General features: G+C 46.3%; 2 protein-coding genes across 13 annotated transcripts in view; one reads left to right on the top strand and one right to left on the bottom strand.

The window, feature by feature from the left end:
• Mtmr1 (myotubularin related protein 1) overlaps positions 1-8,397 on the top strand; it is a 67,321-nt gene extending 58,924 nt beyond the window's left edge. For all 11 annotated transcript variants that reach the window (XM_085684977.2, XM_085684976.2, XM_085684978.2 and 8 more), the window contains one exon: positions 5,970-8,397. In XM_085684977.2, coding sequence (XP_085541103.1) covers positions 5,970-6,131 — 162 coding nt within the window. In that variant the 3' untranslated portion in view covers positions 6,132-8,397. The remainder of the gene's footprint in view (positions 1-5,969) is intronic.
• An 864-nt stretch (positions 8,398-9,261) lies between these two features.
• The window catches only part of Cd99l2 (CD99 molecule like 2), a 79,900-nt gene continuing 75,514 nt past the window's right edge, over positions 9,262-13,647 (bottom strand). For both annotated transcript variants that reach the window (XM_048457547.3, XM_048457546.3), the window contains exons 8-9: positions 13,218-13,283; positions 9,262-11,974 (exon numbers count right to left, since the gene is read on the bottom strand). In XM_048457547.3, coding sequence (XP_048313504.2) covers positions 11,910-11,974; positions 13,218-13,283 — 131 coding nt within the window. In that variant the 3' untranslated portion in view covers positions 9,262-11,909. The remainder of the gene's footprint in view (positions 11,975-13,217; positions 13,284-13,647) is intronic.

The raw sequence follows: 13,647 nt of genomic DNA, 5'->3' as shown, positions 1-13,647 counted from the left end.
TCTAAGATTTCAGCCTCGTGGCGGAGGTACCGGCCAGAGCCTTATTCACTGCCGCAACTCTATGGTGTTTCAAGGTCCCTGCCAGCAAGCAAGCTTTAGCAGTGTGCTTAACCACACGGACTGCCTGCCTGAAAGAGTCAGAATTTGCCCTGGCAGGATGGCCCAGAAAGCTGGCATTTTACAATGGCACAGCTTTTTTCCTGCTATGGCTGAAAACCGAAACGCATACAGTTAGCTTTTTATCACCACAATTTAAGTGTTTCGTGGCAGGACCTCTTAAAGAGCTTCAGGGTTTTGCAGCTAAAGCTGAGTCAGGAAGCCTCTCTTAGATGAGAGCACTTGCTTGCCTCTAGCAAGCAGAGCAAACCCGAGACATTGCTGCTACCAAGAAGCCATGCTTTGTTCTTTCCCAAGCTTTCTCAGGCTTTCCATGGATGCAGTTATTCACATAGCGCCATTCTGTAACATGGGGGCCGGCTTGTTGGGTTTTCTGTCCTGCCTGGTCCCTACAGCCAGCAAGTCCCAAAGAAAATCACACAGAGTCTACATTAGGTTATAAACTGATTGGCCCATTAGCTCAGTCTTCTTATTAGCTCTTGTAGCTTATATTAACCCATTGTTCTTATCTGTGTTAGCCACATGGCTTGGTACCTTTCACTGCAGTTCAGCTCACATCCTGCTTCTTGGGTGGTCTGGGCAGGAATGCAGAGGGAGCTTCCTGCTTCCCAGAATACTCTTGTTCTCTTTGCCCCGCCTCTACTTCCTGTCTGGTTGACCCACCTATACTTCCTGCCTGGCCAATCAGCGTTTATTTAAAACATGATTGACAGAATACAGACAATTCTCCCACACCACTTGCTGTGTTTGCTTCTGAATCTTATAAATTTCCGGGAGGTATTGTGGGTGGCACCCCCCTCTGCAAGTGTACGTATGGAGGCAGTGAAGGCTTGGGAAAATGCACTGATGTTCACTTCTAATGTAATAAGAAGAGGATTGTGATGAGTTGTCGAGCAGCTACAGTAAAGTTTCCCCACCCTGCTACATAATTTCATGGTAAAGTAACAGGTTTTTGACATTTAAAAAAGGTACAGTGCACAACAGAGGCCAGTCAAGCAAGCCTCCCTCCCACTTGTTCTGTTCAGTAGCTGAGTTCTTGATGCTCCTGGAGTGCTCCCCTGATCAGATATACCAGAGCTTTGACCCAGTCTTGCTCTCCACCCTTAATCTTCTCCACATTGAAGCATGGTTAATGAAAGCTCAGAGACAGATATTGGGGTTCAACTTGAAGATCTGAAAAGTAAAGCAGACTGAAGTAGAGGCTCTTACCTCTACTTCAATCTGAAATGGTGATCCTGCCTCCAAGAATCTCAGAATGAGACTGTGTGTGAGAGCTGCCTCCTCCCGTTTTATAATCCTCTCTAGGGCTGGGGTTAAGGACGTGCATCCCTACTGCCTGGTTTCTATGGCAAGCTAGCTAATGTGGTTACTGGGATTAAAGGTGTGTGTCACCACTGCCTGCTTTGTAAGGCTGACCAGTGGGACTGTTTTACTCTCTGATCCTTAGTCAAGCTTTATGTACTAAAATACAAGTGAAATGTTGCTGTACTACGTAGGTAGCCAGGCCTGGAAGGGTCTAGATCTAGAAAGATGACATACAGAGGCAGCCTTCTGCTGCGATTTTTGTCGTTTCTTGAGTTTAATACTCTGGCAGTTTAAAGGATGGCTAACAGGAACGCATTGTTAGGTTTTACTTTAATATCAATAATTTCATCATCCAAGGAACAGAAACGTATCCTGCACCTCATCTATCCCTCACCTGGTGTCTGTACACTCTCCATTTCTTCCCTAAGCCCCGCTAGCTAGGGAAAAGTTGAAACTACTCCTTTCTCTTTCCTTTGCCCAGAATGGAACTCCAGGCGCTACTATCACTTTGCTTGCCCTCTCTCACCTAGACAGTGCCCTCACTTTTGGACTCAGCTGTGCCCTTCAGCTGACATGTACATATCTCCTCCCCTGATCTTCTGTTGTGTGACATTGCAGCCCAGGCTGAGCACACTTGCCTCATTTTCTGATGCTTTCCTGCTAAATTCCATTTGTTCCACACGGCTAGAGCTTTTTTCCTCTATGTTCTGAGCTAGCCCTGCCACCCTTGGACCTCAGGAATATTCTCTGAAACTATGTGATCAGACTGAGCCCAGCACTTGCCCCCCTCGCAAGGCCAGGCCCTAGGTCCAGGCCCTATGCTCCCCATGGCCTATACCTCTACTGCCCCTTCTCCTCTTTCAGTGCTAGTGGCTCATCAGAGCCCCACAGAGATGTAAGTGCAAAGGGTATGTCTGTGCGTCACTGCAATCCAGAAATACTTGCCTTTCTGACCTTATCAGTATTTTTGTACTGGGCTATTTTAGGGTCCAATGAACACTTCTTTTTCAGTAAGTAGAATCGGATTTATCAAAAATCTATTACTATTTTATTAGTGTGTGTTGTACAATGGCACGTGCAGGAGTTTCATTATGACATTTCCATATATAACACATATATTATTTGATTATAATAAGCTGTCATTGCCCATTTACCTATTCACCCTTTCTCCCTTCTATATCCCCCATAGCTCTCCTTTACTTACCGTGTTTCTCTTGCCCAGATTTCCCATGTGGCTTAGGAAACAAAGTTTGTATTCCACTTGCAGGAGCTTTCTCCTCTTTTATATTTCTGTCATGCTTAGGCACCTGACTAACAGAAAAGTTGGGCTATACCATGTTGGAAACTGGCCACTTTATATATTACTTAGAAAAGGCTACTAAAGAGTTGTCTTGGTGAGTCATGACTAGGCATGTAGAGAGGGTGGAATGTCTTTAACATTAGGGAATACCCAGTCAGTGCACTGTGGGAACTGAGTGGCTTTTCAGGGACTGCAGGAGTTGTCATCTGCCCATACCCATACTTTGTACTCATCTTGTTGTAGAAAGCATCCTCATAGCTGTGTAGATTCCTTCTGCTAGTGCTTAGCAGCACGTCTTCATTGCACACTCCTGCATTGGAGGGGTGCTAGGGACCAAGTCATTCATAAAACCTATAACCTGCAAGAGAATCTGTCTCTAAATGCAAACTGCAGACAGTTTCCTATAAAGGTAAGTAAATCAGGGTTCATCATGTCGAGGAGCCATAGCATTGCTGCTATCTTGCACCTCTGTGTTTCACTGAGCATATTTACTTAATACTCATGAAAGTTCCACACAAAGAGTGAAAGAAAATGACAGAAAGAAACCATAACTCATCCAGCATCTTGCTGCCTGGTACATGTTGGCATGCACATGCCTCTGTCCAGGGTCAAATTCCATCTTTATCAGTGATTTGCTGCCAGATCTAGAACAAGGTCCTGAGCCTCACTGAGCCTTCATTGGGGCATGTAAGCATGATCTGTACCAAGTAGTTCATAGCACCATGCTGTCATACTGGGCAAGTGGCAGCACGGGAAGGCAGCACTCTGTTTTCCCTACACAGTGCTGTGCAAAAGGGAGAACTGAGAAGGCTATCTACAAGTCATAGTTTCCCTTAAATGTAGCAAACGCATACCAAATACCTTCTAAGCATGCTGAGCATACAGTGTTTTGAGAGGCCACGCAGAACTTTGGTGACAGCAAATTCTAGAAGGGTAGGAGACATTTGTGTGGCAAGGCCAGGTTGTGTTCAGAAAAGATTGCTTCTCCACTGCCAGCATTCAGATGGAGGAAAGGGTGGTTCACTGAAGACTGGGACTGGGAAGGGTAGATGGTATGGATAGAAAATGGTGGCGCACTGAGCCAGCTGAAGTAGAGAAAAGTGTGCAGAAGAAAGTAAGGACACAAGACATCTGGTTTCTGAGACAAAAAAGTAATAAAATTGGCCACTGAGGGCCTCTGTATCAGCATCCAGCAAAGGATGGGTATGGTGTATGGCGGTGGGTATCCTCTTAGGGCCTCTTGGCTTGAATCTTATACATGCCCAAGAGATAGACATGACTGACCTTTTTCTGGACATTTTCTCTAATATAACCACATTGCAGCTAAGCCTCAGGGTTTTCTATTCCTTCAGGCATGCCTCTGCATACCTAAAAATTAAATTGAAATGTGAGAAAACAAACAAAAAGCTACATGAAAATATAAGGTGATAGCAGTTCACTGAGCAATCATGGATCTCAGACCCTGCATGTTTTGCTCCCAAGGCCCCATGTGAGTTACTGATGAAGACTTGATTGCAAAGTATTATTACCACTTATGACTGGGCTAAATGACCCCATGGCTGTGGTAAATAAGACAGAGATCTTGAGAGGAATGGAGCATTCCCCCAGTGCACAATGGCCTCTAGAGCCAGCCTTTGCTATGTGATAACGGCATTTCTGACTTTCTCTTTCTGGAGCCTGCCAAAATGGAGTTTTAGTTTTGTTTTTTAACATTCCTGTTGAGACACCTGGCTGTCTTTGCTCATTCTCCTCCTGTCAGTCTTGCTGGGTCTCTCCCATCCCACTAAGAAGGATGATTGCCAATAACACTCAGAATGATAGTTTCAAGTATTTGAGGGTATAGAAGCAGAACCTGGTGAGAGGTGGGCCGGAGAAGTAGGCTGGCCTTAGAGGCCAAGCTCAGGGTCTTACTCTTAGTCCTGAGGAGTGGTATGTGGTGAGCCATATTGTCTCCCTGAGGCTTAGGACCAAATCCAATAGCTGCTGTGTGTACAATGAACCTGAAAGGAAATAGGGCTCTCCAGACCCTCCCCGTGCCTCCTTTGTCTGTAGCTGGTGACCTTTGCTGCTCAACATTACCCCCAGTCTGAGAAATCTATAAGGTCATTTTTGTCTATAAGGAAAAAGCTGGGTCTCCAGTCTGGGCTCCTAGTAGGTACTGAGGGTGTCTGTTAGCTTAGAAAGCTGGGTGTGAGGAGCATAAACACTAGGACCTTTTTATCGTTTTGTTCTGCATCCCCACCATTATCAGGGGTCTAAAAGATAATCAGGGTGAAGCAATGAAAAAGCACTAGTTGGGAAACAAAGGACTGGTCTCCCTGGCACACCTGTGTGCTGGCATTGCCCTCCAGGGGCTTCCCGCCAGCTCCTGTTCCAGGTGATGAAACATGGAGCTCTGTGCTGAAGAGAGTGCTGACTTCCTGGAAGTGTTTATAAAATGCACGAGTACAGAACTAATGGAGCTGGGGGCTGACGAACACTGCTTAGTCTGGTAGCTGTGAAGAAGCTGCTTGCACTTCCAAAGGCTGCCTTGTTGACTTGTGGCTACACCTGAACCTGTTTGCTCCATCCTGAGAGCAAAGAGAATGGAGATAGAGGGTGGCCTGCCTACCCCATTGCCTTTTCATGCCTAGCTTGGCCCCAGGGGCTGCAGGACAGCCTGGGTAACCATCAAAATCTCCTAACTTGTGGAGATGGAATCACTGTGCTGGTTAGTTTTATGTCAGTGTGACACAGGCTAATGTTATCTGGGAAGAAGGACACTCAACTGAGAAAATGACTCCATAAGACTGGCCTGTGGTGTATTTTCTTGATTGATGATTGATGTGAGAGGGCATGGTGTTCCTGGGTTCTATAAGAAAGCAGGATGGGCAAGCCATGAGAAACAAGCCAGCAAGCAGCACTTCTCCATGACCTCTTCTTCAGCTCCTACCTCCAGGTTCCTGCTTTGAGCTCCTGCCCTGGCTTCCCTTGGTGAGTGTGGCTTGAGAGCTGTAAGCTGAAACAAACCCTTTCCTCCTCGAGTTGTTTTGGGTTCTGGTGTAATATCACAGAAATAGAAACCCTGACGTTATAAGACAGTCAATTACACTTGGTGAAACATTGGTCAGTGTTCAGGAGTCTGGGCACATAGGTGTCTGGGTGGTAAAGAACCATTAGGCTATCAACCTAAATACTGAAATGCTGTATTTGGAACAAACCATGCTCGAGCAGCATTATGCTAACAGCCTTATCTGTTCACTGCCAGATGCCAATTCACCAGAATCTCAAGGAGCTGCTGGCTGTCAAGGCTGAGCTACAGAAGCGTGTGGAAGATCTGCAGCGGGAGGTGGCCACACGAGCCATCTCAGCTTCTGAGAGGGGCTCCTCGCCTACCCACTCAGTCACTCCTGTCCACACCTCAGTCTGATGAACAAGGCCAGTGTCCTGGGCCATCCATCCTTCTGCTCTACTGTCTTCCAGCAGCTCAGGGACCTGGCCAATGATTTAATGGTTTTAGCTTGTCATTTTAGGATTAGGTCCAGAGACCATTTGTGTGGCTAGGTGACAGCTCCTATTAATAAGTTCTTTTATGTGAACAGCCTGTGACTTTCTTGAGGGCAGTCTCACGGGGGCATAAGATGTGACACCCACCCCGTGAGCTACCTTGTCTTGTACAGGTAGCTTGGGAGAAACTAGATTGAATACAGTGTGGTATTTCTGCTTAAGAATTTCCTACTACTTCTTTCCAAGTTAAGTCCTTTGTTAGGAACAACCTGTTCATGTATAGAACACATCGCAAGCCATGTGGCTTCTCTCAGCCTTTCGGCACAATTTGAAAACTGTTTCTAAAGGAAATGCTAGTGTGGCAAATAGACCACTGCCACCTGTTCTACAGTTATCTTTATGCAAGAAGTCCTCCTGTACAATTCGTACAATATGTACTGCTGTGTACATACAAGGTATTTTTTAAAGAGAAACATGCCTTTATTTTCCTATGTCCTTTTTTATGTTTAGAATAGTTGTCTCAGGAGTCATCTGCTGAATTGTGCTGTATGAGAAATTCTTGCCCAACAGAGTTTATGCTGACTTTTGTGTGGTCCATTTGAATTAAGATTTCAGATATGTCATCTCAGTGGCAACGTAATATTGTTCTAACTCTGGGACTTGCCTTTAGAGGCGGCACAACCCATTCATCCATTGATAGAGGTAACAGAGAACTATGAATGCTCAGTCCTCTGGCCTTGTTGAAGGTAAACTGAGGGCTCAAACAGCAATTCTGTGTATGCGTTGACGGCTCTCTAAAGGACCAAGTCTTGGGAATTGTTCTGGCCATTGAACCCTGCATCCTACCACCTGTTAAGATGTCCAGCAGCCGTATCAGAGCAAGTCTGCTTTCCCTGCTATATACCAGGACACCATGTCTCTTCATTTATAACAGTCCCTTCTCAGTTTACCTAATAGCTGTCTTTCATTCTTTGAAGCAACCAATGTGTTGCAGCTTTGGTTTGGAAAGCATAGCATGCTCTTCCTTGCTTTTCCTTTCTCAGAGCCACCTGTGGCTATCCAGGCCTCATTCTGCAGTTAACAAATGAGCTCTGCTACTCCAGCAGTCCTTCTAGGAATGAATTTCCCATCAGCTCCTCTGTGTGCAGTGCCAGCGTCCCCACCCCCACTGACATGCCTATTTTTGCATGTCACTAGGTCCTTCAGAGTTGGAGATGTGTTCGAAGCTGCCAGAGTCAGCCCCTGAGCAGAGATGCATCACATCTTCCTCTGCTCAGTGTCTACTAACTCAATGCCATGCAGTTCTACATGTTGACCTCGATTTTCAAAATGTATTCTTAAAGGGTTTTCTACAGCTGAATACATAGAAAGTAGATGATTTTTCAACTTGGAACATTCTGATTCTTACAGAAAACTATCCAACCATAAGATAACTAGAGACATTTATTCAAAGTTTGATAAGCTAAGATCAAATCTCCATTTTTATCATCTAGGGGTTTTGTTTCTAAACTATAGTTTAAGTCATATTAGCTTTGATTTATTCTCATATATACAAAGCCTTATTTGTAAATGGATAAACTGCCATGCCTGAGGTAGGACTGCCATGAGTTCAGGGCCAGCTTTAACTATATATTGAGGTCTGGACCAGATGGGCTATATTGTGGAACCCTCTCTCAAAGTCAATACCAAAAAGAAAATAACACAAACTACAATATTTTTCCTTCATATAATTTTTAAAACTGGGAACATTTTCCCTAGAAATACTATGTAATTCCCCAGCAACAACAGGACTATTAAACACAGGGTGGGCTGGATGATGCTTTGACAGAACCAGAGAAGCAATAGGGACCGCTGTTTGGTGGTCAGCCACCCTGGCACAGATTGGGATCTGTCCCCTGGTCAGGCCATGTCCTTCCAGCTGTGTGCCTGCAGCACCCCAAGGAATCTCCATTGGATTTTAAAGAAGCACAACAGAGTATTTCCCTTTGTATGTTTCTAGCACAGAACTGTTTCTAAAACAACTTGAAGTGTAGTTTTCTTATAGAAACAATTGTTTCATGTTTGTTTTATTTAAGTACTAGAATGTAAAGCCTTTAAGATTCAGATTTTTAAACAGCTAGTATAATATTGTATTTGCCTCATCTGATGCACTGTATTCCAACCTGTAATTAAAATTATAATATGTTTGCTCCCTGGTCTTTTCGTTGTCTCTTTTGACCATTCCAGTAGCTTTCCACCTGAGGAAAATGAGTACTAATAAAGTACCATGTTGAATGCTTACTATGCGCCTGCTACAGTTAATATATGTAAAGTGCCCAATGCTACTTGATTGGCTTACTAAGTTGTCAGTAATTTATTGTGAGTCTTGAGTGTTTGGGCTGGAACAGGTAGGTGATCTGATTTTCAAATCTGAAAGTCCCCTTGTTCATAACCTTGAAGAAATGTTGAAGATACAAAGAACTAGAGTAAGCAGAGGCAGTGGGTTCTCCTTATGCAAATGCAGTGTTCTCTTCAGTCCTCACCGGCTCTATGGACTGTGTACCTTTTCAAGGTTCTAAAACCTAGTGTGAAATTACACTACCTCCTGTGTGCCACCATTCTTTAAGGGCCTGGCATTACTCATCCTCTTCACGTGAATCATGGCTGAGTTAGCAAGAGAGCCCAATGTTAGGCAAAAGAGGGTTGGACTGCCTCCCAGACTGCCACCTGTAATAGTGCCCCATGGAAGAAAGCGCACTCATTCCTGGCTCGCTTTCAGGACTGAGCAGGATGCTCCAGAGCTACCTGGATGGTAGAGCCAATGCTCATCCTCTTGAAGAAACTGATGTTGTGGCAAAGGTGCTCTGCTCCAGCCTCCCCTCATTCCAGTAAATCAGACAGTCCCTATGCCGTGTGAGCCCACCAGCCCTGAGATTGGACACTTTAGGAGGGCTAATAGCAAAACGCCAACATGCCCAAGACACACCTTTGGCTGGGGAAAGGGGAATGAGGTCAGTGTCATATCACAAATGACAGTAGGGGAAAGATGGATGTCATCGGAACACAAGAAGCTGTTGGATTCCATTTTGTTTAATGCAAACACTAGACCATTTACAATTCACACTTGGACACAAGCACATAAAACAATGTACAGGGATTCTGGCAGTCTCCAGCACGTTTTCCTCGGAGAACTGGTACTAACTACAACCCAAATGGCTGCGACAGCGGGCCTGTCCCACACCAGGGTGGGCAGTCCCCTGCATCAAGCCACTCGAGAATGTTGAGCTTTTTTGAAGTTCTTCCTATCAAGTAACACCTCTAGAGATCTGATCTTGGCAATTGGCTCTTCCACTTCATTCACTTTCTCCCCGTCTATCACCTGGGACTAGCCCAAGTTGGCCAGCTCAGCCTTCAGCAGGGACATAGAAGACCAGTCCCACGACTTCTGCAGGCCACAATGCCCCAGCAAGTATAAAATGCCAGTGGGAAGGAGGAGCCCGGCCCCTGGGATGAAACTGTATGAACAGGAGGCCGATGGCCCGCCCAGGCCTGTCCAGCCACTTAGCTAGTGCCTGCGGGCTGAGTGATGGGTTTTATGCAGAAGGGCTTTATGCAGAAGGCACCGAGGTAGCTAAGGGAGAGCAAAGTAGAGCTCTTTTTCACTGAAACCAGTGCTATTGAGAAAATAATTTCACAAGAGGGCATTTATTTTACATCATGGCTGTGGGGTTCAAGGGCTTTTGCCATCAGACAGGCCTCAGCATAAAGGTAAAGTAGACAACCCCACTGAGATTACCATAGCTACACATCAACAGGCCAGATACTAAAGTCTTCCTTAAGCCACCTCTAGCTCAGCACTGGCCAGAAGGTGGCATCGCTGTCTCTTGATGTCTTTGGTGTCAGTGAGGCACAATTCTGAAGAAGTTGACAGCAATCTGACCAGCAAGTTAGAAGGTTCTGGAAACCAACATGTCTTGCAAGCAATGTTTCCCTTGTAAATTAACTTGCTGAAGAATAAAGGGGGCTTCTTGAGGCCATGTTTTTCTTCCATCTTGGTGCCATTTCTCCAGTGTTCCAGCCTCCCTATCAGATCCACAGACTAGTCTGCCTGGGACCAAAGGCCAGTCAAAAGGAGCATCTTATAGCCCACAGGTACATACAGAGAATGAGTGTTCAGGCTGCCTGGAGACATGACACCCCACCAGCCCTCCACCATGAATAGTCTTTAAAGAACAAACACACTCAAGGCATGCATTAGACAGCACAAGGTTTCAGTGGTTTCTTAAGGTGGGTGTTGCCTTATCCCAGCTCAGCGGATATGAAGGAGCCAATTCACAGTCTGTGCAATATATGGGGCCATCATGTCGTCCAGAGGAACTGTGAGTTTTGTAAGTAGGATCTTGCTTTCCCAGTGACACACGCTGTTTTCTGAAGTGCTTTTTGACAGGGTAAACTATTAGTTCACATTACATTAGCTTAGCTTTCAATTGCAGGATTCACTGCAAAGTTCACAGAAGCCAAGGGCCAAAAGTCATAGGAACAATCCAGGAAGTAGCCAGCTCTGGCCCAAACTGGGTGGTAGCAGGCATATTTGGGCCAGGTGAAGCCCTAGTTCTTGGTTTCCTGTATTTACCATTGTGAACAATGGCCAGAGCCCTCTTCACTATAGCAGACAGCGAGGACAAGCTACACGACTACAAAGGCAGCAGTGACATTCCACTCGGCTAAACCAGCTTCCCTTCCCTCACCTCCCCCCTTCCTCATTTGCTTCTAATAAAGCAGCAATCATGCTTCTGGTAACCATGTTCATTCTCAGGCTCTGTAGCTCTTGCTACTCAAATAAGATCATGTACAAGGCAGGGGTGAGCACATACCCCAACCTGGTAGAAAATGCATTTCCAATGCAAAGGTTACCAAGCCAGCCAGAGACCCTTAAGAAATCAGATGGGAATCAAGCCTGCAAGTCACAGCTCCCACGTTCTCTGGATTCCTAAACTCAGGGTGAGGCAATTGTGAGATACATGCTTACACTAAAATAACTAAAGAGCTCGTGCTCCACCTGGGCAAGCTCTCTGGAAGCTGAGCAATAGAAACCTGAAGTTGTGGAGAGAACAAAATGTTTTTAAACGCCTAGGTGTTTGTGTGTGTGTTTGTGTGTGTGTGTGTGTGTATGTGTGTGTGGTGCACTTGGTGCTGGCCTATCTGCTTCTAGCAGAAACTCCACTTGTACCAGATGCTAGCCGAGCAGCCTACTAACAGCTCTTGGTAGCCAGTGTCCCAGCAAGGCCTCCAGCATTCTAGATGAAGAGTCTCATAGGACCTAGGGGCTTGCTTACTCAGAAATGCTCTCCCCTTCAGTGCTGTCGCCACCATCCTCTTGGACACCCTCACCTTGGACTCCCTCCTTTTTCCCATGCTAAGGCTGGAGCAGGGTGTCTCTCTGACCCAGCAACTTCTAATGCTGGTGATCTGCTCAAGGCAGGTCTCAAGTCTCAGCACCAAGTCTCTTCAGAGGACCGATGGCAAAGGAGTCACCATACTCTGCAGGACAGGGCACAGAAACTACACTCACAAACACCTAAGGTTTGTTTGTACAGAAAATTCAGTACAATAAGAAGCCAGTGGCATGGGAAGAAACTTGAGGAAAAGGTCAGCAAATGAAATCTGGAGCTGGGTCACAAGCGGTGGCACCCTTCCTGTGCACCTGCCACTGAACAGGGCCTCAGATCCGGGGCGCGTCAGGTGGTGGAGGCTCTGCAGACTGTGTTTCTTGTTTTGAGTATTTCACTAGGAAGAGAAGACATGTGTTAGGAGAGTTTGCAACCTCTGCTCTACCCAAGTCCTGTTAACAGTGTAATTCTGTGCTGCATGGGCAGGTCAGCACCTCCGAGGCCTGCTCACCGAGCCCTGCAGGGACTGCCATGAGTCCTGGATGCAGATGCCTATCAGGCTGCACAAAGAACCCTGCCTCCATTTCCTCATCTAGAAAATGGGCATGCTTCTGGATTAGTGGATCTAAAGCATTTATCACAGCACTCTATCCTTGGGTGTTCACTCAGGGTTGGTGAAAGTATTACAGCTGTGACAGAATGCACAACTCTGCACTGCATCCATCTCCGTATCTGTGGTGCCGTACTACCAGATAACTTCCAGGAGCAGTGGCCTGGGGACCTCATTCTCCATTATAGACCAGGTAGAGCCTTGTCCTTCCTCAGCACCAGCCTCCATAGCTGCCATCCTGTAGCTCTGCTCTCTTTTCGTTTCCTTGTCAGTGCCACCACAGGCTCAGCTGAAGGACAGCAGGCCTACCTCACTGCCTCATGAAGCCATGCTTCCCCAGGAGCAATCTTGGGCCACGGGAATGTTCCTCTCCTTTGGCCTTACCATATGTGATCTGTAATTACTGGTAGCCACTGAACCCCAAAAGTGCTCAATAACCCCACAGAGGATAATAGAACATCTGGCTTTGAACTATGTGTCTCCTTGTCTTTAGCCATTTTCTAATTGAAAGGTCTAGAGACCATTACAGGTGAATGTACACCTGTAACCCCAGCACTCAGGAGGTAGAAGCGGAGAATCAGGAATTCAAGGCTACTCCTAGCTACAAAGTGAATTTGAGGCTATCTTGCCTACCTGAGATCCTGTCACAAACATACAAAAGTTGAAAACAGAGTAGAGGTCTAGATGCAAACCTTTCCCAGCTCTGGATAAGCATGCCCAGGACATGTGTGTGTGCTGGCAAAGAGGTAAGGTGTCTTGAGCTCACTTTCAGATGATTCCATAGTTTGGGCTGAGCAGCAAAAGTACCTAGAAGTCATCACCATGGTGCTAGTGTCCCCATTCTTAAGAAACAGGGCGGCCAGCTGACCAGTCACAGGATACAGGCAGACCTGGTTCCCTAAAGGTTTTGTAATGAGCAGACATTCCAGAAGCAGATTCTTATGGGCCTCCCTAACCCAGGTACAGTCAGTGTTGGAGTCACTGAATTTGGAAAGCCTTCAGAGGGGGGCACTGATGGAGAAGTCCTCACCTTGAGGTTCCTCACACACAACGGCTTCCAGGTTCTCCCCCTTCACGTAGTCTGCATTGAGGCCCTCTGCAAAGAGCAAGAGCAAAGTAAAGGAGGCAGGAGGAAAGAAAGGAGCCCTCATGACTGAGAACCCCTGACTGTGTCTGCTATGACAGTAACCCTACCAGAATCAGCCCCGTCCCTGGATCCCAGCACATCATCTTCGAGTCAAAGACTGGCCACCAAGGAGCACATTGCCCAGGGCTATCACCATCCTCACAAACAGCATCATGCATCAAATGCCCAACAATCCCCCCGCCCCTTTCCATAAAGGACCACTGCCACCATGTCAAGGCAAAGAGGGTACCAGATGACAGGGCTCCGGACCATCCATAGAACCATATGAGGCCCAGAGTCCAGGGAGGTAAAGAGGAAGCCAAGAGTTAAGGGA

The sequence above is a fragment of the Myodes glareolus genome, chromosome X (assembly GCF_982192425.1).
Source record: "Myodes glareolus chromosome X, mMyoGla1.1, whole genome shotgun sequence".
NCBI classification, from domain to species: domain Eukaryota; kingdom Metazoa; phylum Chordata; class Mammalia; order Rodentia; family Cricetidae; genus Myodes; species Myodes glareolus.
This window is presented reverse-complemented; position numbering and strand designations above follow the sequence as displayed.